The sequence below is a fragment of the Grampus griseus genome (genome assembly GCF_964374135.1).
Source record: "Grampus griseus genome assembly, chromosome: 6".
NCBI classification, from domain to species: domain Eukaryota; kingdom Metazoa; phylum Chordata; class Mammalia; order Artiodactyla; family Delphinidae; genus Grampus; species Grampus griseus.
In genome coordinates this window covers 10,838,686-10,866,635 of record NC_139000.1, presented here as the reverse complement: position 1 = coordinate 10,866,635, position 27,950 = coordinate 10,838,686, and the positions used below count along the sequence as shown (strand labels likewise).

The 27,950-nt window shown below is 57.8% G+C and overlaps 1 protein-coding gene across 2 annotated transcripts in view; it reads left to right on the top strand.

Annotated features, from left to right (window-relative positions):
* Positions 1–27,950, top strand: part of NEK6 (NIMA related kinase 6) — an 85,210-nt gene that overhangs the window by 31,976 nt on the left and 25,284 nt on the right. For both annotated transcript variants that reach the window (XM_082656740.1, XM_082656741.1), the window contains exons 2-5: positions 10,878–10,996; positions 20,696–20,836; positions 22,197–22,259; positions 25,313–25,423. In XM_082656740.1, coding sequence (XP_082512866.1) covers positions 10,907–10,996; positions 20,696–20,836; positions 22,197–22,259; positions 25,313–25,423 — 405 coding nt within the window. In that variant the 5' untranslated portion in view covers positions 10,878–10,906. The remainder of the gene's footprint in view (positions 1–10,877; positions 10,997–20,695; positions 20,837–22,196; positions 22,260–25,312; positions 25,424–27,950) is intronic.

Sequence of the window (27,950 nt, the reverse complement as noted above, 5' to 3'; positions counted from 1 at the left end):
AATCAACAGTAGCTCCAGTGACTGGGGCTCTGCTCGGTGTCAGGCCTGGGGCTAAGCACTTTTGAGGCCCCTGATGTTATGGAGCCCTCCACAGCCCGGGGCGATGCACACTATTTGTGTCCCAGTTTTACCTGCGAGAACCCTGGGGCCCACGTAGCTGGGGTGCACCAGAGCCAGGACTTGAACCCAGGGCTGCTGCCTACCAAGGCTGTCATCTCTTAGGCAGCAAATATTTTTGGTTCAGCTCACAAAAGAGAGATTAGAAAGGGTTAAGCTTTTTTTTTTTTCTTTCTTTTTTTTTTTTGCAGTATGTGGGCCTCTCACTGTTGTGGCCTCTCCCGTTGCGGAGCACAGGCTCTGGACGCGCAGGCTCAGCGGCCATGGCCCACGGGCCCAGCCGCTCCGCGGCATGTGGGATCTTCCCGGACCGGGGCACGAACCCGTGTCCCCTGCATCGGCAGGCGGACTCTCAACCACTGCGCCACCAGGGAAGCCCCCAGGGTTAAGCTTTTAAAGGGACAGCAAGAACATTTATGATTCTTAGCGTTGGCTGGCCCCCATGGGGGTGGGTGGGAATGGAGCCCTGTGGGTGAGGGAAGCACCCTTCATCCCTCCCAGGCTGGTTGGACCTCGGCGTTTACTGTCAGTGTTCTGGGTTCTGGGGTGGTGGTGAGGGGTTGGTAGAGCCTACAGGGCAAGTTCCTTTGCCTGACCATGTGGGTATGGAGTGGGTTTAGGAGGCCGGGTCCTAGCCAGGCACTGCCACTGCTGTGCCCATGGCCCGGGGCCAGTCTCTTGCCCTCCTGCCGCAGTTTCCTGGAGGGTAAAATGGGGGAGCAGGATTGGGCAATCCCAGAGTGGACTGTAATTGCATGCCGCCCCCTGGCTTCCGGCACACTTGCGCTCTCTCCAGGACTGACCCCACGGCCACTGCCATCAGATTCCAGTCCCTGGTGAGCAGTGGGCTCCCTGGTGGCAGTGACAAGTCCCTTTCACCACGGAGGTGGCAGCCAGAGCTATTTTTGGAGCAGCTCATGGTGGGGGAGTTCCCTTTTGGCAGTGGCCGGGGACAGGAGTCTTGGGCAGGGGAAGTCCCATATGGAGACAGGGCTGGCCTCCCCTCCTTCACCAGCCCTGGCACGGGGAGGCCACCCAGATCCCCAGAAGTCCCGGTACCGTGCTCACATCTACTTCAACCCTGAGCCGAGACCTTCCCCAGAGCTTCTCAGGAGCCACTTTGCAAGGTACCGGCCTTTGCCCTGCCTTTGCTGTGGGGAGCCCCTCACCCCTTCCTGCCACCTGGGGCTACAGCCTTTGCCCTTGAGGGTGTGCCTAGCAAGTGACAGGGAGGCAGGCCCTGGCGACCTCCGGGGCCTGGGCTCACAGAGCACCTGACCGTGGCTGCACCTCTGCCACCGCTGCCCCCTTGACCACCCACCTGGTGGGAGCTGCCCGTGGGCCAGTGCCATCAGCCTGGCATGACCTTTGTCACTGCTCAGGTTAATGGGGGGAAGTTTCATGCTGGGTGATCCCGGGCTTTGCCAGAACTCCCAAGGTGACGAGGGAAACAGGAGACGGAATTCTTATGTCTCCCGCCTGGGTCTTGGCTACCTGGGCCCCTTCCTGATGTCTGAGCAGTGAGTTCTCCACAGAAGTTTCTCTTGCCAGGAACAGCCACCCTTTCAAACCTTAAAAAGAGAGCAGGAGAGGGAATTAGGGGAGGCCAGGGATTGAAGAACTTCCCCTGTGTAGAGGCCACTGGTGGGATTATGGATGTCCTCCTGGGCCCGGGGCAAGCTCTTTGCAAACCCTGAGCCTCCATCTGCCTGAGGGCTGCTCTGCTGGGCTTCCCCCTTCGGCTGTCGGTTGGCAGGGCAGGAGCCGTGGTCTGAGACAGGATATGGGAGAAGAGGAATTTCTGCTCTCCCCGGGCTTCTCCCTCCTGGCTTCTGGTGTTTACGTACTGGGTCACCCCCCCCTCTGCGGCCTGCTGGGGCCACAAGGAGAGTGATTTGGTCTCTGCCCTTGAGGAAATCTCCACTTGAGGGAGAAGAAGACATGTGTGCAGGCAGTGACGGCACAGAGACCAGGTCGGTGGAACCTGGGAGTGGCTGACTAGAGGAGTCCAGGAAGGCTGCCTAGAGCGGGTGCCCTGGGTTGGGCCTGGAAGGAGGATCCAGGTTTGCCGGGAGGCAGTTCATTCCAGGCAAGGGAGGCAGAGCCTGCCAAGGCCTCGAGGAGAGAGCAGGTTCCTTTCCCTGGAGGGCAGGGGTCCTTGGGATGGTGGACCTACCTGAGGGGTCTGAGGCTCCTCGCAGAGTGAGACCCCGCAGCTTCCCCCAGCTCCGTAGTGGTCTCCAAGGATGTCCCCAGGTAGATGAGATTAAAACCCAGACTTTGGAGAGAGTCAGATCTGGGTTCTAACACGGGTGCGTGCCGTTTACCAGCGGCAAGGCCTTGGCAAGTCACTTAACTGCTCGGCACCGATCTTTCCTCATCTGTAAGAGGGCAGCGCAGACGTTGTGGAGGAGTGTGTCGAGGTGCTGCGTGTCACTCCCTGGTGCAGAGCAAGTGCTCAGCAGATCTTCCTTCACCAGGTCCTGGAGCTAAAGGCCTTCCCGGGTAGAACCCAAATGCCTCATTGCTCCTTGAACTGAGAGATGTTTACAGCTCCTACATTTTTTTCTTCCAGAATTGGGTTTTATTACCCGAGAAGGAGAAAGTGAAAGGCGATCTGGAGCCGCCTCAGTTGTAGAAAGGCTCAGGGAAGCCCTGCAGTGTGGGTGTGATGTGTTGTGAATTGCCTGGTGGTCTCTCCTGCTCTGAGACCTCGGGGATCCTGAGCGTGGACACAGATGTTTCTTGCTTGGGGCGTCAGGAGGGTGGAGGAGCCCCCCTCCACTGACTGGGAGATTGCAGGCTGCTTGGTACCACCCGGCTGCCCCTGGGAGTCCACCCTGCGGGGTCCAGATGTTTCCTCTTTATGGATGAGGTAGGGGGCGGGTCTCTCCCAGGATCCCACGAGAAGTGCTGAGCCTGATTACGACCCAGGACCCGGTCCTGACGCAGGAGGGGGACTTTACCCCATGAGAGGTCATAGGTTCCAGGCAGAGGCTGGTGTGTGGAAGGTCCGGGGTGCTGTGTGGTTGGGAAGGGGAGGCCCCCACGTGCGGGGGCCTGGGGCGGGGTAGACTTTAAGGAGGGCAGGCCGGCGCCAGCTGGACGGAGTTTGGGACGCCTTGCTCAGGCGTGTGGGCATTTTTCTGCGCGGTTTTGGGTGGGGAGAAGCAGGTTGAGATTTGTGTCTTGGTGGGGGAACCCTCCTTTGGTGGGGCTAGAGGTCAGGTCATCAGGCAGGAGGCAACTACAGGGACCCCACAGAGAAGGGGCCAGGCCAGCAGAGGGCAGGGGCTCTGGGTAAGTGGAGACTTGTTTGGGGAAAGAATCAGCAGTGCTGGATGAAGACCAGGTGTGGGCTATGAGGGAGGGCGAGGCGTCCGGAGGAGGAGCCTGGGTTCCTGCCGCGTTCCTGGGCAGACAGGAGACCCCGTCGCTGAGATGAAGACCCAGGGGAGGGCAGGTGAGTCTTCAGTGCCTGGAACTTTTGGTGGTTGGCGTCTGGAGCTCTGGAGGGAGGCCCCAGGCTGGAGAGAGTTGGGGGTGGGGGGTGGGTGAGGAGAGGGGAGCTGGAAGAAAAGGATGGGGTAGGGTGCCGGGGAGGTGAGCTGGGTGGGTGCTGCGTTGCCCCTCAGCCGCTGACCTCCGGGTTCTGCAGACCCACCCCGTGAGAGGCCCCACTGCCCTGAGGAGGGGGCTCAGGGACCTCTCTGCAAGGCTGCACCGCCCTTCCCGGGGCTGCACGGGGTCCCGTGTCTCAGAGAAGCCAGGCTCCTGCTGGTCGTGGAGCTGCGGAATCTGAGTGGCAAGTGTGGCTTTTGGTGGGGGGGGGGCGGGTGGTGAGGGCTCCCAGGCCCAGTCAGGAAACCAGACACCATCTGTGGCTCATCCCCTACAGCTCCCAAGGCCCCCGTGACTCTGGCCTGAGATCGAGCTGCTTCCTGTCAAGTGATGAATGGGCAACGTCTGCTTATCCCAAGACCAGAAGGGAAGGGGGGCCGGGGTGGGGGAAGGATACAGTAGCCAGAGCCACGCCTCTGGGCCAGAATTCATTCATTCATTCATTCATTCACTCAGTCCCTCACTGTCCAAGGAGGTGTGGACTACGGGAGTCTGGCAGACGTGGTTTCAAGTGTCAGTTCTGCCTAATGCCTGCTGTGTGACCTTGGGCCCGTTGCTTAACCAGTCTGAACTTTCATTTCCTCCTCTGCACTACGTGGATTATAGCGGCCCCCACCTAGGGTGGCTGTGAGGTGGAACGAGGCGTGCACGGCCCTTGGCGCGTGCCTGGCGCACCCACAGTGCGGGCTCCGCTAGCGATGCGCCGTCATTACAGCCGGTCTGCGTGGGTGGGGCGTTCCTTACTGCCCAGGCCTCGTGTGGGGACATGAAGTCGGTGGCATCCCTTTCTCGTTACTCACAGGCTCCCTGGTCTGAGGAGCAGGTTCAGATGGTAGCTCTCTCCTCTGTGTGGACTGACTTTGGCAAGTCACGTTTTCCCTTGGAGCCTTGGTTTCCTCACCTGCAAAAGGTGGGTGATAGCGCCGCTTGGGTCTCTTGGGAGATGTCAAGTTACTCAGCTCAGGGGAGGTGTTGCCGTGGATGCTGGCTGATGCTGCAGCTGGTCCGGCCTTGGCCTCACCAGTGGCCAGCCTGTGAGCTGCCTGGTCTCCCGCTGGGTCTCAGAGCGCCATCTGTGTAGGGGTGTGCTGGGCCGTACTGGTCTGTGGCGCTTCTCCTCTCCCGGCTGGCTGAAGGTCCCCAGCAGCGGGCACCTATCCTAAGCTTCTGTTGCCAGGAGCCTGCTGGACAAGCAGAGATAGCCCCTGGTGCCTGCACTGGCGTTGGGTCACTCATTCCGTGTGTGTAGGAGGGTGTGAAGTCACCAGGATGGTTTCCTCCTTTGGGAAAACAACGTGTGAAGCTGTTCATTGAGCAGGAAGGAGTGAAAAGGGGCCTCTTCCCCAGAGAAACGGCACAGGGTCCGGGTCCAGCCGAAGCTGAGTCTCCAAGGTTGCCTTTGTGATTCTCCCTGTCAGCCTGGGAGCCACGTGGGCCTTTACCAGCCCCACCCAAACCAGGGGCAGTGACGCCCCTACCCCAGTGGACAGACCGAGAGCACGGCTGGGCTCAAAGCCTTGTGGCCTGACCGTACACGCATACATGCACATACAGCATGCAGAACAGGGCAGGCAGACACTCGCTGCTTCCACCTCAGGGTTGGGGAGCCAGGTGAGGTGTAGACAGAGACTTGCACCCACACGACCCTATCCACTCAGGCCCCCAAACCTGCCCCGAGCTGGGTCTTTGGCCTGAGCCTTCTGGTGTCTTGGGTCGTCTTTTACTGGGAGGGTACGGCCTCGATGAGCCGCCAGCCTCCACGAAGTGTGGTATTTGGCAGGAGACAAAGGAGGGATGTGACTTTCCCCTAAACGAAGTTTTAGAAATTGGGAAGCAAGCGCCCCAGGTGACAGTCACGGTCAGAAAGGCCTCTTGGGGGCTTCCCTGGTGGCGCAGTGGTTGAGCGTCCGCCTGCCGATGCAGGGGACGCGGGTTCGTGCCCCGGTCCAGGAAGATCCCACACGCCGCCGAGTGGCTGGGCCCGTGAGCCATGGCCGCTGAGCCTGCGCGTCCGGAGCCTGTGCTCCGCAGCGGGAGAGGCCACAGCAGGGAGAGGCCCGCGTACCGCAAAAAAAAAAAAAGAAAAGCCTCTCGGCAAGCCTCAGAGCCCAGCCCAGTGTGGGAACCTCTTGCTTCCAGGAAGTGCCTGGATTAAACCCAAGCCCCCACGTCTCCCTGGGACACACCCTACGTTAGTAAGAGGCTTGCCGAAGGCCAGGGCGGGAGGAGCATGTCGGGGGGCTTTGCAAAGGCAGCCCCATATCTCGTAAGTGACGAGGAGGGTATTTGCTCCAGAGCCATTCCAGAGAGGCCGTGCAGTGCGGTAGACAGAATGATCTGGGGGTCCAGCAGCCCCAGCTCTTTTACCAGCTGTGTGACCCTGGGCAAGTCCCTGCCGCTCTCTGAGCCCCAGTTCCCGTGTCTGTCACATGGAGACAATTCCTCCTCCACTGCCCAGGGATGGTCGGTGGTAATGACGCTGGTAACAGCTAAAGCCTCAGAGGGCCCTTCACATGTGCCAGGCTCTGTCCTGAGGAGTTTACATCTGTTAACACATTTAATTCTCAGTGACCCTGAAAGGTAGATCTTACTGTTAGCCCCATTTTCCAGATGAGGAAACTGAGACACTGCGTGGTTAAAGGAAGCCGGGCCAGGATTTGAACCCAGGCAAGTCAGGCTCCCAAACAGACCCGCGGCCTTACCCTGGCACTCATCCTCATCCAGGCCCCGGGTGCCTGGTAGACGGGCACATGTGTGGAACCCAGGCTGGGAAGCACTCTGCCACCCCAGCGCCGGCTCCCGGCAGAAGAAAGGCCCTCTTTGAGGTGGCAGCTCCGTGTGGCCTGGGGCTCCGGGTCTCACATTCCACGGATTTTTGGCCCCTGACTTGGGCTTGGCAGCCTGGGCCCCATTGTTCTGCAACTTGGCAGGAGCCGCAGGGCACAGGCAGCTCCCGGAGGTGCCCAGTGCACGGAGGGGCTTTTCCCGGGCTTTTCCCTGCTCTCCGTGTCTCGTCCCTCCGGATCCCTTTGGTCTTTCTGCATCTGAACCCCCTAAGAAGGAGTTTCTGGCAGGAATGTCCAGGGTAAAGGGGTTGGGCTTCTGTTGGGGTGCAGACAAACAGAGTGCAAATCTTCTGAAATCCAACACCCTGGAGAGCCTCAAGAGGCCGAGGCTGTCTTGGACCTGGGAGGCGCGTTGGAATCAGAGCTGGGTTCAGATCTGCCCTCTGTATCCTACTCACAACACGACCTTGAGTCTCCCCTCTCTGAGCCTGATTCCCCGTCTGTAAAATGGGTCTGTCAACAGCCCAGGCTAAGTGGAAGAGATCTGGCCACTGGACGCCTCAGAGAACCTTCACTTCCTTCCTCCCTCCTCCTCCCTCTCTCCTCCCCCTTCCTTCCCCCTCTGCCTCCTTGCCCTTTATCTGGCCCTCTCTGGCACTGGGGGGCAGGGTGCGGGGGTGGGCTGTGACTTGCAGACTCCTTTCCTGGAGCAAAGGCCCTTCCTCCTCGTGGGGACATGAGGTATAGCCGGTTCTATTAGGTTCCGGGCAGAACTGCTCTTAGGCACAGCAGTTTACCCCAGGGGGTTGGCACACCAGGCGTGTGGACAGCAGTGCTGCATCTGCTCGCTGCCATCCCGAAGGGAGAGGGCTCTGGGCCCCCTGTCGGGGGAATGGCTCCACGTGGCGCACCGGCCCTGGGATCACCCCTACCCACTCAGCACTGCCCCATTCTTGAGTGGAGGGGGCTTGAAGGAGCCACTGCAAAGGAAGTGATGTATTGCTGGTAAGAGCCTGTGAGGGGTGCAGTGCAGGGGTTATGGGCAAAGGTGGCATCACAGGTGTGAGTCCTGGCTTCACCACCTGTGATCCGTGTGATCTGGGCAAATCTCTCAACCTCCCTGTGCCTCAGTTTCCTCATCTGTAAAGTGGAACAGTAACAGAAGCTGTCTCGTGGAGGTGGTGTTAGTGAGATGGTGGTGAGATGGGCTAACAGAGGTGAAATGTATAAAGAAAGGGCCCAGCATGGGCCCTTTAATGATGGCTTACCATCATTATTACTATTATTTCTGATGAGGCCAGAGCCCCTTACTTTGCTCCTGGAGCCCTGTGTGAGGAACAAGGTGAGCTCCTGAGAGCCTGCAGACCGCCTCTGGGTGCAGATGCTAGATCGCCACGTGGGGAATGACATTCGCAAATACCTCCTAGGTCTCTGCCCAGTGTGACTTGCCCAAGGTCCCAGCTGGGGAGTGACAGGGTGGAGATACAAACCCAGGCCCGCTGGCCCTAGGAGGCTGGGTGAGGCGGGACGTTGGAGCCCGAGATGGAGGCACCGTGCTTTCCAGCCCGCGTGGTCTGTGAGCAGGTGGGCAGGTGAGCCAGTCACGTGTGGACCTGGCCTTTGGGCCACACCTGGTGCCTTCTGAGATAAAGACAGAAGCTTTTTGCTGAAGACAGTTCTCCTCCAGCCTTCTCCCGGAGGTCTCCCTAAGGGCAGAGGACGGTGAACATGTCACCCCGAGGGGTCTGGGGCTGCAGCCCGAAGCAGCTGCAGAGCCTGCAGGAGTCTCCGGCTTTATCTTAAAATTCATGCGCATTTTACATTTTGTCCCCGCTGTGTCCCGTTTACTGCCGCACACATTGCCCTCCTGAGTAACAGCACTGCCTTGGGAAGCTGCTCGTGTTTATCTGTTTATCCTGGGGCTTTTCATACCCAGGTCCTCACTGTGTCACCCGGGGGGTGTGCGCTCCAGTGCGGAAGCTCGGGCGCAGGTGGTGGGGAGGTGCTGTGGCCCCATCTGCATTGCAGGAAGCCACCTTGGTGGCCCATCTGGAGGAGGAGGGCTTGGCGGAAAGGGCACCGGGCACTGGTGGAGACCCAGGAGTCCAGGCGGGGGCGAGGCCTGGGCTGGGGCAGAGGTGGGAGTATGGGGCTGGGGAGAGGCCTCAGAAGTACAGGCACACCCCTTAATACCCTCCACATGACACCCCTTTGAGATAAGAGCAAAGAGACGACAGCACGAGATCTACCTCTTTATATGTACACGTTAGGACGAAGCACGTAAGATGCCGTGCGTGAGGAGCAAAACCGGCAATTGCACAGGCAGGACACGGCACAGGCCGGGCTGGGTTTGACGGGTTGCTTTCAGCCACCAGGGCCTCCCCGCTAGGCTGAGGGGGGTACCATCAGCAGACCGTGCCCCTGCTCCATGTGTCCTTGCTTTCTGCCATCTACTTTGTATGCTAGAGAGCAGTTTTACCCCAAAATGCTGAGGAAAGGGGTGTGAGGGAGGAGCTGGGCCTGCCCTGAGGACACAGAGGAAGGATGGGTGCTGGACGCCAGCGTGCAGATTCTAGAGAGGCTCGGAGTGCCTTCAAGGGCAGAGGCGGGGAGGCCGAAGGTCCAGCTCGGCAGGCAGTTCAGGGCTTGGTGGCCAGACTCTGACAGGTGTCGTAGACATCTCTGAGCCCGGGAGGGCTGGCCCATCAGCTACCAGACAGAGCTACAGTGGGGAGGAAGGAAGTGTGATCTGTGACCAGATCTCAGTGGCACTGACCGTAACAGCCCCATTGGTGTGGGTTCCTTTCCCACTGCCCAGATCACCCGGTTCACGCAGCAGGACCTGCCAACCCACTGGACCAGGCGACACCTATCCGCTTGGGCTTTCGCTGGTGGGGATGGCTGGGGGTGCAGGTGACCAGGTGACTTACAGGTGGCGAGAGGCAGAGTCCGTCTAGAGAGAAAGACGATGTCCTGGGTTGGGTTCTCCAGAAGCAGACCCTGAGACGAGACTGTATGGGGGAAACCACGAGGGAGTGGGGGAGGCAGACAAGCAGGGTGTGATCTCAGACCAAATCACTACCCCACTCGGGTCTCTGGAGTGACTTACCCCCAGAGCGTCCTGACCGGAGGCAGGGGAACTGGCTTGCACACTCGCCCCCTGGGTCATTGATTCCTAGGGACTCCAGCGCTCCAGAGGGTATAGACGAAGCTGCTCTGATAGCCTGGCCAGCCCTTCGGGGTTCTGTTTGGGGAGGGTCAAGTGAGAGGTGCCCGTGGGAATGCCAGGGCGGGGTCTGGTGGAAGGAAGAGCAGCCTGATTAGGGGGCCCTCGCCACATGCCCGCCCTGCACCCCGTGTCTTCCAGGCATCCTGGGGGAACCCAGGCCTGGCCCTGGACACCGAGGTTTAGGTGTTGTAGAAATGCTTGTGGGTGAACGGAGGGCTTTCCTCCCGAGGAGGAACGCTTTCCCTCTTGCGTCCAGGAGCACCGTGAGCCACACAGCGTCTTCTGTGCGCCTCATCCTGGGTCCTGCCCTGGAGGTGCTTGTCTGCTGGGGAGGCCAGCAGAGGCTGCCTGTGACACCAGCAGTGGAAGCGATCTTGGGAGTGGTACGGAGATGGCCTTTAGCTCAGGCCTGGGCACATGGTGGGCAATTAATCAGGACAGCTACTGCGGTTACTATGGCCGCTGGCGAGTGGCATCCTTGACTGTCCTGGGGGCCTCCGATGTGGCAGCCCAAGCCCTGGAGGTTGAGGGGGCTGTTCCCTGTGCAGAGGGCTCTGCCCCTGCCTGGAGGTTTGTGCAGGACTTGAGTAGGACCCGTGGCCTCGGCCTTCCCAGTGTCGGGTGCGCCAGGTCCCAGCAAGGACGGGCGTGTGGGGTCCTTCCTGCAGCTGCTACTTGCAGTCTGACTCAAGGTCTCTCTCTTCTGGCCACTAGGCTGCCAGCCTGGGTTTCTATGGGGGTGAGGCCCAGAGGACAGTAACGGGGCAAGAACAGGCTTTGGAGTCCGGCACGTGTGGCATTGAATCTGGCGCCTCCCTTGCTGGATGGTGGGGGCACCTTTAGACTTTTCCCTGCACAGAATCTGTGTTCCCCTCTATCCAACGGGGATAGCCCTAGCAACCTAGTCGGGACAGCGTGATGGAGGGAGGTGTGTCACACGGGCCGTCGAGCTAGTTCTGCCACTTCCAAGCCGCATAACCAAGGACAAGTTACCTAACAGCTTGGCACCTCAGCCTGCGCATCTGTAAAATGGGACAAGTGAAATTACTTCCTCGATCCGAGGGCCATCGAGAAGAGAATGTGCACAGGCCTGTGTGTAAGAAAGCCCTTCTTTTCTGTTGCAGCCCGTGTCCTCGTGCGGCTGGCATGCAGGATGGCAGGACAGCCTAGCCACCTGCCCCATGGAGGGAGCCCGAACAACCTCTGCCACACCCCGGGGCCCGCGCACCCTCCCGACCCACAGGTAAGCCCTCCTCCTTCATCTGCAGTGCACTGGAGAGTCTTGGAGGAACACAGATCCCTGAGGCTGCTTTGTCCCGGCCACGGAAGGATGCCCCTTGGCAGCCCCCAGGCACCTTGAATGCTTCCAGTGATGGGAGCAGAGTCACTACCTGACCATTCTGCCCTCCGTCCCAGTCAGCCACACGCACAGATGCCTCTCTGTCCCACACTCTGGGCTGGGATGCCAGGCCCTGGTCCTGTCCCTGGGGTTTCCGTGTGAATGGGACAGTGTTATCTCAGAGGAGTCAGCACTGCTTAGAAGGACAGACGTAGAGGGAGTCGTGGAGGCCCCAAGGAGAGTGAGGGGCGCAGGCGAGCGGACTGGGTGCGCTTCCTGGCTCTGAGCTGGTCTGCCTCCTTTCTGGTCTCAGCTGTGTCTGGGCCTCTTTAGCCGCTTTGTCTAGGACCCGCGGAGCTTCGGGGACGCTGCTTTCCCTACACGGGCCCCACCCTTTCAGCCAGGCAGCCTTTGGCAGCCTTTCGGAAAGTGGCTTCTGGGGTTGTGAGCTGCTCGCACACCCCATGCCTTTGCACATGCCATTCCCTGGGCCTGGGGTGCCCGCCTTGACACCTCCAGGCCTCAGTCCAAACGCCGCTGCTTCTGGGGAGCCTTCTTGTTCCACGGCACTCCCGTCTCTGTGCTGTCTCCACACCTGCGCACAGGCACTAGGTCATGGCCGTGATCGCATCCGCTGGGTCACTGGCGCCTGGGTCTGCCTCCCTTCCTGGACAGAAGCCTCTGGGGTGGGGCTTCGCCTGCCTAGTTCATGGACTGCAGATTCATGGAGTGCACCACCCGGGACACCGCCGTGTGTGAACAGACCCAGGTCTGCTCTTAGGGAGCACATAGCCTCACAGGAGAGAAAGACAAGAAAGAAAGCAGAAGAAACTGGGGGTCAGTGGAACTCCAGCAAGGAACGTGGTCTGAACTAGGGGACCAGAGAGGCCTCCTGGAGGAAGTGGCTTGCAAAGAACTAGAGGGGACAGAGAGCTTGGCTGGGCAGATTGGCCAGGGCCGGGTGCTGTAGCATCCTGTGGGCAGCCTGGAATGATGAAAAGTAATTGTCCAGAGTTGGCTTGTGTCCCAGGCCTGTGAGACCTACGTCAGGAGGAGACTCAGAGTCAGCCACCTTCCTGAGCCACGGAAGGGATTGTCACAGCTTCTGACTGCCTAGTCCTGTTGGAGGACTTCAGGTGGACTGGTGTTTGACCTGCTTGGGCAGGGTTGCCATGTACAGTTGTATAGGTTCTACACTGCCCAAAGGTGCCTGGCCAAGGAGGCAGGTGAGTCTGAAATCCTTCTCCTGCGCCTGAGCTGTCATCAAACTGTGCTTCCCGGTGTGACGCTGCATCAGCCCAAGGGAAGGGGAACATCTATAGATTCACACAGAGGTGACACGTTAAGTAGGAGAAACCGTGTATGTGCGTGCACACACGCACAGGGGGTCCAAAGGCATCTATGCTGTTCATCCTCCCCATTCCAGTTACTGGCTGGGATGCAGGGGCCCATTTCCTAGGTGGAATTTGGGGAGAAAGCTGGGAAGCCCATAGACACTGCTGGTCCAGGGTCCACCAGAACACCTCCCCGATGGCTGGGGGCAGTGGGGCTTCCTCGGGTAATGTAGCAATTTGTCATATTAAGTCATTCACTAACAATTGAGTCCCCCTTGATTAATCTCCCAGAATTAGCCAGTTGCATTTTGAGCAATTAGGGTTAATTACAGCCTCATTTGGCAGAGCAGAGAGTCCCATAATTATGTCACAAACAAGGCGAGGAGGTGGTGGGCTCCCGTGGCAGTGGCATCTTCTGGGTGTCTCCTCGCACATGTTGGAGTGGGTAATGACATAGTTAAGTGTAATTAGATACGATTACTCAGCGTTGGCTAGCGGCTGGCGGGAAAGATGCCCCTGGTTCGCCAGCATCTGGCCGGGTCTGCAGAACTGGGGCACAGCTGCATTGACGCTGGGGCTGCTGCAGGTCAGGGCTGGAATGAAAACAGTCAGGCGCTTTCTCTCTCCTCGTCTCATAGAGCACTGGTATTTAAGCACTGTCTGGGGAGAGATCACGGCTGGAATCTTGCCTGTTTTCAGGACATAGAAACACCTCAAAGTGACGGCACAGGCATTTTCCTTTACGGTAGGAGGCACTGCTGTTTCCCTGAAATCACCCTGAGAGAAAAGAGCCGGGCTGCATGATGGCAAAATGCTGTGCTCTGGACCAGGCTGGGTTTGGTTCCCAATTCCATCCCTCACCAGCCAGGTGACATTGGGTAAATGACCTCTCTGAGCCTCAATTTCCTCTTCTGTAAAATGGGGCCATGAAGAAAGTGAGATGGTCTATTTTAAACACCCAACATGGTACCTAGCATTGTTGGGGTTAAGGAAATGGTATGTCATTGATCTTATTCTTATATTTTAAAAATCATTTTGGTTTTCACAGCTAAAGAGCCCAGGGCTGGAAATACCCCCAGTGTAGAAAGAACAATTTAGCGAATACTCAAACTCTGGCTTTTGTTAACCTTCTGTGTCCAAGGCTAGTGGTTTGTTCATTTCAAGGAACTTTCTAGCTCTGGGTGCTGTCAGCCTATGAAAATATGTTTGCTGAACTGGGTTGAATCATATGTGAAATTCATATATACTTGGGAAAGCTGAACATGCTTGGTTTTATTGAGGTTTCTAATGAATGAATGAGTGGAGTTGAGAAGAAGAGCTTAAAATGCCCCCATGGTTTATGGTTTTACCAATTTGCTTCAGAGCATTTTCATCAGGAAAGAAACGCAGGGCTCAGCTGACCCACTAAGAAACACATGAATTTCCAAGAAGGAGAAAGGTGTTCTTGTCTGAGAAATCCCTGGCTGATGTGTCTTCCATCTGGAAAGTCTTTGCAAACCTGCTTGGGACGTGCCAAGTTCAGTTATATTCGGCACTGTTCAGAGACGGAGGACTGTGCATAACTTTGCAGGGGATGGGGACAGCTGTCATTAGTTCTGCATTGCACCAAAATCTTTATGAAAATCTTCCCAAAACAATGATGATAGATAAGATTTAATGACCAAATATTAACGGCCATTAAAATTCAAGAAGTGTTTGCTAAGTGTTGTAAATTCAGCAAGTGCTTGTCTCGTTTCTGCCTTGGGTCTGCGGGCGAGCCCTACACATAAGTGAATAAAGATGATGCAGAGGTGAGGCTCCCAGGGAGGGATGGACCGATGCAGGGGGAGCCCAGAGAATGGGGTGGCTTGTTCTGCTCGGGGCATCAGGGTTGACAAGGAAAGCTCTCTCTAGAAAGAAGATGACACGTGGGCTGACAATGAGCAGGAGTTTGGGGCAAAACAGGGAGAGGAGGATGTTCCAGGAAGAGGAAAGAGCCAGCCCTGAAGGTGCAGGACCAGTCAGGCTGGATAAGGATTTAAATACCTGTGCTTAGAAAAGGTAACAGCTGGTGTTTATGAGAAGCCTGGAATCCACATTGTCATTTGGAATTGAATCTGTAGCAAATGGGGAGCCCATTTGGGGTTTAAATTGACAAGGGGCTTGGGTTTTAGGTCACTGGTAGCTGGGGCCCGAGGCACAAGTCAGGTGAAAATAGGAGGTCACGTGATGCTTTGGCCTTAAATGGGCCCGACACAGGGAGGGAAGACGCCAGAGACTTCCAGGGGGAAAATCCAACTGCCCTTGGTAACTGAAGGGATTCGGGAGAGGGAGGTAGAGGACGTGGCCAGCCTGCTGGCATGGGGGCCGACGCTCTTTATGGTTTGTTTCCCTTCAAGTCTTTGCTTGTTAGTCGTTGGAGCTGGTTCCAGGTTCTCTCATCCGTGTGTTTAAGCTCAGCTTTCTCTGAGCTGGGTCAGTGAGGCTCGTCCTGGGGGAGCTACCACAACTGAGGTGACCTTAGGCTTTGTCATCAGGCGTCTCCCATGTTCCGGCGTCTTGCTCGCTGCTCCCATGAGCTGATGGCACAAAGCTGAGTGTAGACAGACTTCCAAGCTGAGACAGTCACAGTGGTGGTTGTACCTACGTTACGATGCCTGGCAGTTACCTCATTTCGTCCTCCTACCAACTCAAGAGAAGGAGACCTTATTCAGAGCTCCATTTTGCAGGGGAGGAAAACCAAGATGAGTGGTAACTTGTCCTTTTTGCTGTTGAGGGGCAGAGCCCAGAGCCAGGGGTGGATCCAGGCCCTGTGGCCCCGCAGAGCATTTTCTTGCCACGAGGGCTGCGGGAGGGGAGACTGGCTTCGGGGACAAAATTAGCCAGATCGTGAAGAGCTGAGTGGGGCTGGCCTCGTACAGAGTCTGACAATATGGACTCTTTGTAAATCGCACCCTTCTTTCGTGCCACACAGATTTAAAGCACATTGCTCTACACGCATGTACCGCATCCGTGAGAAGTTCCCTGCACACCATGTCAGATGTCTTTAAAGGTGAAACTCGTTTACAGGAGATGTCATTCTGATGAAGCGTGCTTTTTAAAATCATAGAAGCGGTTGCCTTAAAATTAATGATGCATTGCAAATATCAGGGAAAAAAGACCCATCCAGTGTAAAGATGATTAAAATTCAGGTCAGAAGTCTGACTTAGTCAGGCTAAATTTTTTAATGAGATTTCAGAAAATTAATTGGGCGAATGCATTTTTATTCTTTTAACATGGAATTTTATGCTCCTGTTTGAAAAAAAAAAAAGGATTTGTCGATGACTGAGGCTTATTGTGGTTCAAACATTTTAAACTCAAATTAGCGCGGGGGGGGGAGCATTTGTGGCCTAATTTGATCTGACTTGGGGAAGAGAGCTGGGTCTCTCCGAGCTTTCTGGGGTGGTCCAAGACACTCCCTCCCCCTGCTGTATGTCTGGTCATGTCCTCCATTTCTTGGGAGGGTGCGATCGGGGCTGCAGGTGACTCAGGACCTCGGCCGCGTCATCGACTCCTGATCCCACCAAATTCCTCCTGCTGCCCAGGGAGTTGCTCCCAGAGGCTCCTCCTTTCTGAGATCGCGAGTCCTCCCCAGGCCTACCCCCACCTCCTCCCTGCCCCTCCACCCATCTCTTCTACCTTTTCGGGAGAGCTAAGGGGCTCCCACCCTGGGGAAGGGGGATGAGTAGGTCAGAAATGGCCTCTGGTGCCCACAGCACAGCCTAGAAAGGAAGGCGAGCCTGTTGTCTAGCACAGGCCCTGGGTGAGTGGCACAAGGTCGGTAAAGTCAGAAGCTGCAGGTACATTCACCTCACCACTTTCCTGTAGCCAGAGGATGTTGGGTAAATGAGCTCTCTGAGCCTCAGTTTCCTCATATGTGAAATGGGGCTGGGGAGACCTAAGTGAGATGGTGTACTTTAAACATCCAGCATGGTACCCAGCATCAGGGGTGTTAAGGAAATGGGATGTCGTTGATCTTATTCTTGTATTTTAAAATTAGTTTCAGGGAATTCCCCGGTGGTCCAGTGGCTGGGACCCCACGCTTTCACTGCTGTGGCCTGGGTTCGATATCTGGTCAGGGAACTAAGATCCCACAGGCCATGCGGCACGGCCAAAAAAAAAAAAAAAGAAGAAGAAGAAACATTCATTTTAGTTTTTATAGCTAAAGAGCCTGGGGCTAGAAATATGCCCGGCGCAGACCCTTGGTGGGGTGTGGACGGGGGTGATGATAATGACAGCTGACAACTCCCTGTGCTTGGGTCCCTGGGCCAGGCTCCCGCCAGGCCAGGCACACCCTGCCTCAGCTCACCCCCAGCCCCTGGGTGCTGCCATTCTCCAGACATTCTACAACGCCAACCCAATAGTAATAATAACACAAACACGCGGCATTTCCTAAGTGCTGGGCCCTCTTCTAAGTGTTCACTCATTAACTTATTTAACCGCCAACAACCCTCTGGAGGGCGCGCTGATTATCTCAGTTGGACAGATGAGGAAACCGAGGCCCAGAGGGCTCACCGGGAAGTGGCAGAGCCAGGACTTGAACCCAGGCCTCCAGGCCCCAGCTTTAGTGTCTCAACCGACAGAGCCAGAGTGGCAGTCACCTCTCTGCCAACCTGGGTCCAGGGATTGTGTTTATTTTCCCCGGGAGGCAGCATGGGGTCCCAGACGTAACGGGACAGTAAGCATTGCATGAGCCATTTGCAGAAAGGCCATCAGGAGGATGTGTTGGAGCCGCCATCATGGGAGCTGTTCGGGGCCAGCGCCGTGTTTGCCCAGCAGTTTAGAGCTCCCCAGACCCTCTTGTCCTGGAATCCTCTGGGAAGTCCTGGGCTGGTGTTTCTAACATCCCCCATCATGGGTGACCTCTCTCTGATGCAGGAGCAAGAGTGGAACTTGCCAGGGCCCACCCAGGAGGTGAGTGGCAGCAGGGAGAGGCCTGGCCTTTGGGGGCAAGAGCTCAGTTCAGCTTTTCTCCGAGCCCTTGAGTTAAATCGGGGTCAGGACTCTGCTGGCTCAGGCAGCTGCGCCCAGGAGCCCCGTGTCCCGTGGTGACCCCCACCTGAGCAGAGGCCCCTCTAGGGACAGGGCCTGGTCCTAACCCCTGTAAGGGCAGCAGAGGCCCCTGAGCCCCCTCACCGCTGTGCTGCTGCCCGGGTAACCTGCCCCCTCCTCAGAGCTTTCCTCTAATTAGGTCGAATGGGCTGTGACAGGAAACGCAAATCTGGGTCATCGCATATGCAGATGTGCAGGGGAGTCTCAGCGATGGTGGCTGGGAAGTCGCCCACATCCTCTGGGAGCTTCCAGTGGCTGTGGAGCTGGGCCACGTGGCCTCTGGGGAACATCCTCGGGGTGGGTGGAGAGCACTGGGGACTGACCACTCGCCACGGAGGGAAGCAGCCCCACGTTGGCAGAGCCAGGATCGTTAGTGAGCACATCCCCCAGACTCTTCACTGCCCCACGTCACCTGGCAGCGCAGCTGGGTCTCTATCGTCAGGGAGTTCAAGTCCCAGCTCCCCACTGCCTGTGCCTCAGTGTCCTTATTCATAAAGTGGGATTAATAAGTCTTGTTTGGGCTTCCCTGGTGGCGCAGTGGTTGGGAGTCCGCCTGCCGATTCAGGGGACGCAGGTTCGTGCCCCGGTCCGGGAAGATCCCACATGCCGTGGAGCGGCTGGGCCCATGAGCCATGGCCGCTGAGCCTGCGCGTCCGGAGCCTGTGCTCCGCAACGGGAGAGGCCACAACAGTGAGAGGCCCGCGTACCGCAAAAAAAAAAAAAAAAAAGTCTTGTTTTCCAAGGCCGTTAGGAGACTTTAGTGCTGAGACCTATCTAAGCATCTAGTACAGCAGCGGACGCACAGTAGCTGCCTAAGACATGAAAGCTTGTCGTCGTTATTTTCAGGACCACGTGTGATCCCTCCAAGTGCCGAGAAAGCTACCTTTTTCTAGGGTGTGTGATTTCAGCTGCACCCATAGAAGTGATAGTGGCTGTGTCACAGAGTCCCTTCTGCACCAGGCTGTTTTGGGTGCATTTCGTTGTGTCATTTGACAAACATGCCCTGAGCACTTGCTTCGAGTGGGTCAGAGCCTTAGTTCGAGGGGCAGAAAGGGGACTAAGACAGGGGCCCACTTGGTGAGGCCCATGGTGGGGGGATGGGTGGGACCCAGGTGGCTGAAGCAGGAGGTGTAGGCCTGGCTAGTCACAGGCTCTCAGAGGAAACGCAGAAGTGGCGTCTGAGTTGGGAGGCCACACAGCACCGGGTGAAGGGTATAGGTGAAGGGTGAAGGCTCTGGAGTACCCAACCCCGGGTTCAAATCCCCGCCGTTACACGTGGTGGGGTCTGGAGTCTCCCCTCCGAGCCTCCGCTCGGTTTCCTGAAATGGAGATTGCGATGATGTCCGCTCGCAGGGTCCTGGGAAGCATTCTGCACGGTGCCTGGCATGCAGTCCGTGCTCAGTAAATGCATGCTTGCTCGTCTTAGGTGGACACGCAGTGTATAGGTAGGTCAGTTGCTGTGACTGAAGAACTTACCTGACAGAGACCAGCAGGTGCTGGTAAGAGCATCGTCTTCTTCCTCCGCCAACCCTCCCTTCTGCTCGGGTCCCCGGGTGGAGCATCTTCAAATCTCTGGAGTCCTGGAGACTTCAGAGTCGGGGTGGGCCCAGCTGTCATCTTGCTGAGGGAAGGAGGCAGCGGGATTGCGGGCTGCGAGGCTGAGTTCCATTTCTCACTCCTGGCAAGAGGGTCCCCGTTAGGGTCTCCTTGGCCCACAGCTGAGCCTCGGCCGGTGCAGAGGCGGTGGGTAGTTGCTCGGGGCCCCCCTGGCTTCCTCACTCCTGCCCTGCCCACTCCTGCCCGTAACATGACTGCAACCACTAAGCACCTACTGTGTGCAGGGCTCAGCGATCTCATGGGACCCTCACGGCCACCCTACTTCTCCCTTATAGACGAGGAGACTGAGGCACAGGGTGGCTTGTGTAACCGCCAAGGTCACCAGCCAGCGACCCAGGCTGATTGGCTCCACTGTCGGGGTTCCCAAGGCTCTTCCAGGGCCTACTGGTCTGTCGTTGGCATTCCTAGTAGGGAGAATTCCAGAACACAGCCCAGTGAAATACTTGATCTTCCACACTCTCAGATGATCTGGCCCAAGTCTGGAAGAGACATTTTTCACTTCAGAAAATTCAGCGGCTTATTCTTGCTGCAGTGGGGCTTTCAGGGTTCCTTGCCCCACCCCTGCTCCCCAGACTGAATCCTGCACACATTTCTGCACACCTGCTATATGGAGGTCATCTGGCAACAACAGACACCCTTTCTCATGCCACCATCCAGCTGGGGAGGGTCCCCAGTGTCAGTGATCCCCCGCCTGAGAGTAGCAGGAGGGAGGGTGCATCTCGCCAGGCTGACGTGGGGCATTCTCTCCCCCCCTTTCCCTCCCAGGGCCCAGCGTTGGCGCCCCCTCCTCTCCTCTTCCCGAGAGTACCTTTGCAGGTGTGTTTGTGTGTGTGTCGGCGGCGGGGAGGTACCTGGCCACTGCTGCCTCACCTGTTGGCTCCATCCCTGGGCAGGTCCTACAGCTTAATCATGGCTTTCAATGCTGGCCCCTGGAGAGTCATCACGAAGTCTCCAGATTCTTCACGTTGCCATAAAGGAGGCAGTGTATCCAAAAAATGGGCTCAGAGCGTCAGGCTGCAAGTTTAACCTTCGTGTTCTCGTCTCTGTGATGGGACTGGCTACCCCGGGAAGGGAAGCTGCCGCTTTTAGGATGACTTGCAGGGTTAGGGTTGAGGTTGCACATGAAGGGCCCACAGGGCCTCCCCGTGGTTGTGTGACTTCGGTGAGTTGCTTCCTTAGACATTTATTGTACCTACTCTGCTGCCCGGCTCCACCGGGACAGAAAGGATTCAGGAGTGACAAAGGCAGGCGAGGCGCTGGCCCACAGAGCCAGCCTTCAGGGGGCGGAGACAGAAATGAGCAAAGGAAAAAGTGATCACATACTGAGGGGTGGTGATAAATGCTGTGGAAGAGATCACATCTGCAGAGTGGGGTCCTTGGCATCAAATGGAGCTGGTGTGGAGAGCGCCAGGGGGCGAGGGGGGCTCTGATAGTGGGGTTGGCAACCAGGGTCCCTCCTTCACCTTGTAGGGGCACTGCTGGAGCTCAGGAAGGGGCAGCAGCCCCCCGCCCCCCCCCCCACGACTCCTGGCCCTCCGCTCTGCCTGGCTGGTCACCGATGCCCTCTGTTCCTCCCCTCCAGAGGCACCCGAACGCCCTGTCTTTTCGCTGCTCGCTGGCTGACTTCCAGATTGAGAAGAAGATCGGCCGCGGGCAGTTCAGCGAGGTGTACAAGGCCACCTGCCTGCTGGACAGGAAGACAGTGGCTCTGAAGAAGGTGCAGGTGAGCCAACAGCCCCATGGGGTCAAGACCACATGGCAGGAGTGGCTTGTGTCCGAACATGGTAGCTCTGGTCTAGTCCCGTCTCTTCCCTTCCCTTCCCTCTCTCCCTCCCTTCCCCTCCCCCTCCCCCTTCCTCTGTAAATGAGGGAAGCATCTCACTCACGGGGCTGTGGGAGAATCAGGGCGACTTGTCTTTGTGGAAGCTCACTGTAAGCCATAAAGGAAAAGAAGAAGGAGCATGTGCTGAGCACCTGCTGTATACTGGATCACGCTGGCGCTCACGGAACTGTGACAGCACCCCTGTGGGTAGGGGTCATCATCCTCCCAGAGGTGGAAAACTAACTCACCAGGGATGGAGGGAGCTGAGACTCAGATCTGTGGCCACTGACGCTTGTGGTCAGCTCTGGGCTTGAGTGCCCTGCCCGACCTCTGAGTCCCTCCTGGACAGAGGAGGGGGGTTGGACAGATGGGCTTTAGGCAGCAAAGCCCAGGCAGGAAGCTTTTCCATGAGAGCCACTGAGCCCGTCGGAACGCTGCTTTGCTGCAGGAACAGTTTTGAATCCTCCAGCAGAGCTTCCAGGGTCCCTCTATTTGCTCATTTACCTTAAAGAAGGAGATTAACAGTCTGGGCAGAGGAGGCCCAGGAGAGAGAAGGTAGCTGAGACACAGTCACGAGGTGGGGAGACAAGACGAAGACCCCCCGCCTGGAGCCGGCCAGCGTGGTCGCCTCCTTGTTGATCTGTGAGCTGCACGTGAGGCCTCTGATGGCCGGAGGAGAGACGGGCTCCTCGGTTCAGAAAAGGCCTGTGTTCTGCTCTTTGTCTGCCAAGGAAGGGCTTACCCGGGTTCTCTTGGTGTTGGTTTTTAGTGCCAGGATGGATTCTGTGGTGGGGCTGCTGCAGTGTCGCCCTCCTGTTTGTTCCTGTGAGTTAGAAGATGCTGGGAGGACCCACACAGTGAACACTAGGGGGGCTGGGGGTCAGGGGGCGCATGCTGTACCCCCTCTTCTTACTCGGTCCACATGACGGTCCTGTGAGGTCAGGCTGTTGGCCCCATTTACAGACGTGAAGACTGAGGCTCCAAGCATGTTTCCTGCCACTTACCAGTGCACGACCTCAGCAAGTCACTGGGCTTCTCTGGACCTCAGTCTCCTCCTCTGTAAGTCGGTGACAGTAACTCCTGCCTCATGGGAGTTGCCCTGATGATTTGGTGGAAATTGGTCAGCACAGCACTTGGCACGTGGTGGGCACCCAGTAATACGAACTGTTGTCCTTACAGGGTTCCCTCAGCGAGGAGGTGGGAGAACCCAGACTGGGGTGCTGGGTTTTAACCACTCTTTCTCTGTTTCCTCTCACCCAAGATATTTGAGATGATGGACGCCAAGGCCCGGCAAGACTGTGTCAAGGAGATCGGCCTCCTGAAGGTGAATGCCCTGGGCTGAGCGGGGGTCCCTCACTTCCTTGGGCCAGTCTGGGCCGCATCATGTCCATCACAGCCCTCAGCCCGTTAGCTTCAGAAACGACATACCTGCGGGGGACAGCAGCTTGTTTGTTTTCTTGTGGCCTAGCAGGGACCCTGCCTCACCTCTGCCCAGTCCTCATTCTGCCCCCAGACTGGCTGTCCTTGTCCCACGTGGATCCTGGATGTGGCGGCCCGTGGACCAGGCTACTGGGGAAGGAGCGAGGGTGGGCATTGGGTTGAACTTCAGTTTGTCTGTCTCTGTCTCCCTCTCTGTCTCATCCTGTCTTTCCTCTCAGTCTCGTATTCTTGTATTTCCACGTGGTGACACGCACATCTGAATATTCAGCCACAGTGTGTTCTCTTTTCTTCTCTCCCATCCTCTTACTCCCACCAGGAGATGCTCTCTGTTGGGGAGACTCAGCAAAGCCAGCCTGGGGCACTGGGTGGAGTTAACAGCCAAGCACGTGGCCCTGGGCTCTGGCTGCGGGAGGGGCCCAGGGCCGCTGAGCTGTCAGCCTGTTGGGCTCTTGCTAGGTCTCCCACAAGGAGGAGGCACAGTTGGGGATGGGTCTCCCCAGGGGGTAGCTGGTATGCCCGCGCCTCTGTGGGCGCAAGTCCTTGGTTCAGCCAGAGCTGGGCTGACTGGACAGGGTCACGTGAAGGACAGACGTGCAGGGGCCCATCTAAGGCGAGGGATGGTGGTGGTGTCTGTAGTCGTTCCTTTCCCCCTCCCCGCTGGCTTCCCCACTGGCCTCCTGAGAGTCAGAGATGACAAAACTTTCTGGACTAGACCAAGCCTGGTCTAAGGGCTGCTCTCTCCTGGGGATCCCGCCCTACTCCCCAGGCTTAAGGTTCAGTGTGGAAGGAGGGGGGCAGATTGTAGTGGCCTTGAATGCCACACTCAGGATGTGAGACTTGAACATGGGAACAAGAGGGGGGGCCCTGTAGTGGCTGCGAGCAAGGGGCCGTGGCCAGATGGGAGTTGTGAGCGCTCGCTGGGGTGGCCCCTGGCCACGATGGGTCCTGGGGGCAAGGCTGGAGACGGGAGGCTTGTAGCTATCACAGGTCCAAAAATACCCTTCAAATAACATTTTTAAAGTTTTACGAAATGGTCAAATTCGGGACCTGCTTGTGATGCTGGGAACTGATTACCCAGCCCTGGGGAACAGCTGTCATGATCACCCTGCCCTGTCTTCCCACTTGTGGCCAAGAACATGTGTACTACTCACACGAGTGAGGAACTGTATGCGTGTGCACACTGAGCCAGGCTGTTCGGTTCCTGGGCGCAGAAGTGTGTGACCACAGCCCCTTTGGTGAGGCCGCCCCAGGTGGCGGGAACCCGGCCTTTCTGGGGGAGGGCGTTCTGACCCTCCCCCAGGCTGCAGTGCCGCCAAGTGCGGTCGGCCGTGGGCTTCCGAGGCAGACCCACCCCTTGCTCACTAGCTGTGGGGCTGTGGGCAGGCTGCTGACCACTTGGGGCCTCAGTTTCCTCATTTGTCAAAGGGGGTGATTGACAGCAGTGCTGTGTCTTCAGAGGTGTTGGTGGAATTAGTGAGACGATGCATTGGAAGGACTCAGTGTAGCGTCCGGTCAGAGGCAGCCCTCGTTGCCATGGTTATAACCTCTGCCCCAAGGCCAGCCCCTTTCCAGAACTTGACCCACCTCCCCGGCCTGCCCGTGGAAGTAAACAGGATGTTCCAGGGCACGAGGTGTTTCCTACAAAACAGAGGGAAACACGGTTCTCGGAGGGGCCACTGGGTGACATCGTTCATACCGTTCATGCCAGGACCATTGAGAGGCTGCCAGGCGTGGGGCAGGAAGGCGAGCCCTGTAGGAGCCTCCAGGGCTGGCTTAGGGAGAGAACAAGAGGCGGATGTGTGGCTGTGTGATGTCTGCCGACGTTCCCCTCATTTCAGAATCCAAGACTGGGTGCGGGGCGGCATGCAGCATAGATGCACGTCCCTTGCCCAGCAACCTTCTGGGCCTTTGGGAAAATGTGCTTTCAAGTGGCCTCTGGAGGGGAGCCCCTGTGGGCAGGCGACCATACTGTGGCAGAATATTTGCGTCCCCTGTGCCTTCCCCAGATCCTGGAATCATTTTGGTGTAAACAGAAGCAGTTGCCAGGGTCTCCTGTTAGCCAGCCAGGGGCTGACTTCCAGTCAGTGGGGTGCTGTCCTGTCTGGAGAACACACGGGTGATGGTGATCGGGCCAGAGGCAGGGCTCTGGCACTGAGCACCGCACTCAGGGCAGCTCTCACACCAGGAATGATTTTTTTCCCCAAGATTTCACAAAGAATGGGTCAGGGGCTTCCCTGGTTGCACAGTGGTTGAGAATCTGCCTGCTAATGCAGGGGACACGGGTTCGAGCCCTGGTCGGGGAAGATCCCACATGCCGCGGAGCATCTAGGCCCGTGAGCCACAACTACTGAGCCTGCGCGTCTGGAGCCTGTGCTCCGCAACAAGAGAGGCTGCGATAGTGAGAGGCCCGCGCACCGCGATGAAAAGGGGCCCCCACTCGCCGCAGCTAGAGAGACAGCCCTTGCACAGAAACGAAGACCCAGCGCAGCCAAAAATAAATAAATTAATTAATTAATTAAAAAAAAAAGTGGGTCAGAAATTGAGGAAGTGGGAAGGAAGAAGGAAGGAGACGGACACTTCTAAGTGCTCTGCCGAGTGCAGCGACGGAGCAGTGGGGGCCTGGCCCCGCCCTAGAGGGGCCTGGGTGGTGAAGAGGGGGGTCATTTCCACAGTGTCTAGTGAGTCTTAGCTCTGTGCAGTCACCATGTCAGACATTTCAAGGGTATCAGCCCCTGTAATCTTCACAACTTCTCTCCAAAACATTATGTCCATTCTGCAGAGGAGGAAACTGAGGCTCAGGGATGCAAAATGGCTTTCCCAGTGTCACCCAGGTCTGCCTGACTCCCAAGCGCAGGCCTTTCCCCCCAGATACCCCACCTCTCCAGCTGTATCGCCTCTCAGGGGCTCACTACTCCCTCTTTTTCTCTCTTCGGACAGCAACTGAACCATCCAAACATCATCAAGTATTTGGACTCGTTCATTGAGGACAGTGAGCTGAACATTGTGCTGGAGCTGGCAGACGCGGGCGACCTCTCGCAGATGATCAAGGTGAGGGCGCCTGGTGGGGGCCGGGTCGGGGGCCCCTCCTCCGACCGGGTTCCTCACTGCCCTGGCCTCAGGCAGAGGTGGCCACTGCGGGACACTCAGCCCCCCTTGCCGATGCTCACAGGCCTCAGCTGTGGCCCCTCTCGGGTCCCACCCGCACTTGCTGGGAGAAGGCCAGCTATGGGCAGTGGCTCGTGGGCCACTTCTGCCTTGCAGAGGGATGGGGACAGAGCCCCATGGAGGTCGGACCCCAGCTCATGGAATCTGGGAAAGTGGCTATTGGGGCCAACTGGCTCATTTTATAGAAGGGAGAACTGAGCCCAGAGAGGCTGAAAGACTTGCCCGAGGATCCCACACGTGGGGACAGACCGGCACCTCTGGCCCAGGTCTCTACTTCCTGGCCTAGGGCCCTCCAGTGGACATCATCCCCCAGGTGACCTTCCTGAGGCCCCTCCAGCCCTGGAGAAGCATCTTCCTTCCCATATGATGGCTGAGGCTGGGGGTCTTGGAGTGGTTGGGCAACTTGCCAAGTCTCACAAGCAGTCCCCAGACTGCCCCGTCCCCCTTGCCCCACCTCCTTGGGCCCAGGACCAGGTCCGCCTGAGTCTGCACTCGGGGACCATCACGGCTCCACTGATGGGCACCTACTGTGGGCCACAGCCCTGCCGAGCACATGCATCACTCACCAAGTCCACATCGTCCTTAGATAGCGAAGCTCAGAGAGGTTTAGTAACCTGCTTGAGGCAGCACAGCCTCTAAATGGGACCCCCGGGCCTGAGCTCTCAGCTTCACTCATTGCTCCTTCCTCAAGGTTCTCACTCCCCTGCTGGCTAGACCCTCATCCACAGAGCGCTGTCGTGGGGTAGCATCGCCTCCCTCCCAGGAGCCCAGTCTGTCCGTGAGCCATGCTGGGCCACGCTCAAGCCCACACCCTGCTCTCAGTCACACTTGCAAACAGGGCCAGACATGGACTCTCTACCTTTCCCACCAGGCACTGGGGATTGAGCAGTTAATTGCCCGGCGCCTGCTATTCTGAAATTTGGCTCCTAGGAATACAGGCGTCTCTGGGAAGTGGCATTACTTGAGCTGTTATCACCTGTTTTTATATTTTCGTTGACATATTAATGCATTTGCAGGGACGTTAATCTCCACACAGATCCCTGGTGGAAACAGATGTGCTATATCACGTCTTACTTCTTCTTCTCCCCCCCCCCCACCCCCGCCCCACTTTGTTTCTCCTTCCCATGCCATTCTCTCACAGAACACGCATGCCTCCAGCATCCACCGTGTGCCCGCCCCCATGCTGAGACCTAGGGACGCTGCTGGCGGGGCAGTGCCCTCAGGGAGCTCACCTTCCAATGGGAGGGCAGGGCTGTGAACAAGCAGTCATGAGCTGCCATGAACAAGCCAAGTTCAGGGTCTGTGGGAGCCAGGGAAGCCTTCCTGGAGGAGGTGACACATGAGCAGAGACCCATGAGGGGATACCCGCAGCCCAGAGGCAGAACAGCTTGTGCCAGAGCCCAGAGGGATGGAAACCCAGGGGTCCACAAAGTACTTTGGTCCAGGAGAGCACTGGGCAAGGAGAGGGGTGGAGAGCGTGAGGCGGAGGGTGGTCGGACCAACCAGGGCTTCATATGCAGGCTTAGGATTTGGAACCTTGCCCTGAGGTCAGCAAGAAGCTTCCTGAGACTCGTGGTGCAGAGTAAACACGATCAGCTTTGTGTTCTGGAAGAAGGACTGGATGCCCAGTGGAGGGAGGGGCGGGGCTGGGGGGAGAACAGCGGGAGGAAAGACCCTGGAATATGGCCTGTGGTGAGGGTGCTGCACCCTGTCAGCCCCAGTGGACCCCAGACCCCCTCACAGCCTCTCAGTCCATGGAGTGGGGCTGGAGTCAGACAGTGGGGTAGGGGGTGCTGGGCAAATTACAAATCCCTCCCCTCCCTGAACCTCAGTTTCCACCCCTGTCCCGGGGGCCTCACAGGGGACGGCTGTGTGGGAGCTGTGGGACCCGGATGCAAGCTTCTTCCAGCCAGGAGGGACAGGAGGGAGGCACGTGGGTGTCCAGCACCCTTTGTGCCTGGCCTGGGGTGGGGTGCCTTCCCTTCACCACGTGCCCCTTCCCAGGCTTCCCTGGGGCCAACCCTGGCTCAGGGTTCAAGTCGGTCACTCACCCCCTGGGTTTCTGGGGGCAGTGGCCCGGCTTCCGGGCGCCTCAGGCCCTCCTGTCTCGGGAGCCCTTCTCCTCACCTGGCCTGGCACCTCCCCTCCCTCGGTCACGGGGCCCCTCACCCTGCCCTGCCCCTCCCTGAGCCTGTTCCCCCTGCTGTGGCCCTTCACCTGCAGAGCCTGGCTGGGTGCTGTCCCCAGCAGGCGGGACAGGCAGGGCAGGGCAGTAGAAAGACCCTGGGCCCAGAGTCAGATACACCTGCTGGATGACCTTGGACGGGTCCCTGTGCCTCAGTTTCCCTGTCTGTAATGCACCCAGCACAGTGCCTGGGGCCTGGTAGCAGCTCGGTTTCTCTGGCCTTTC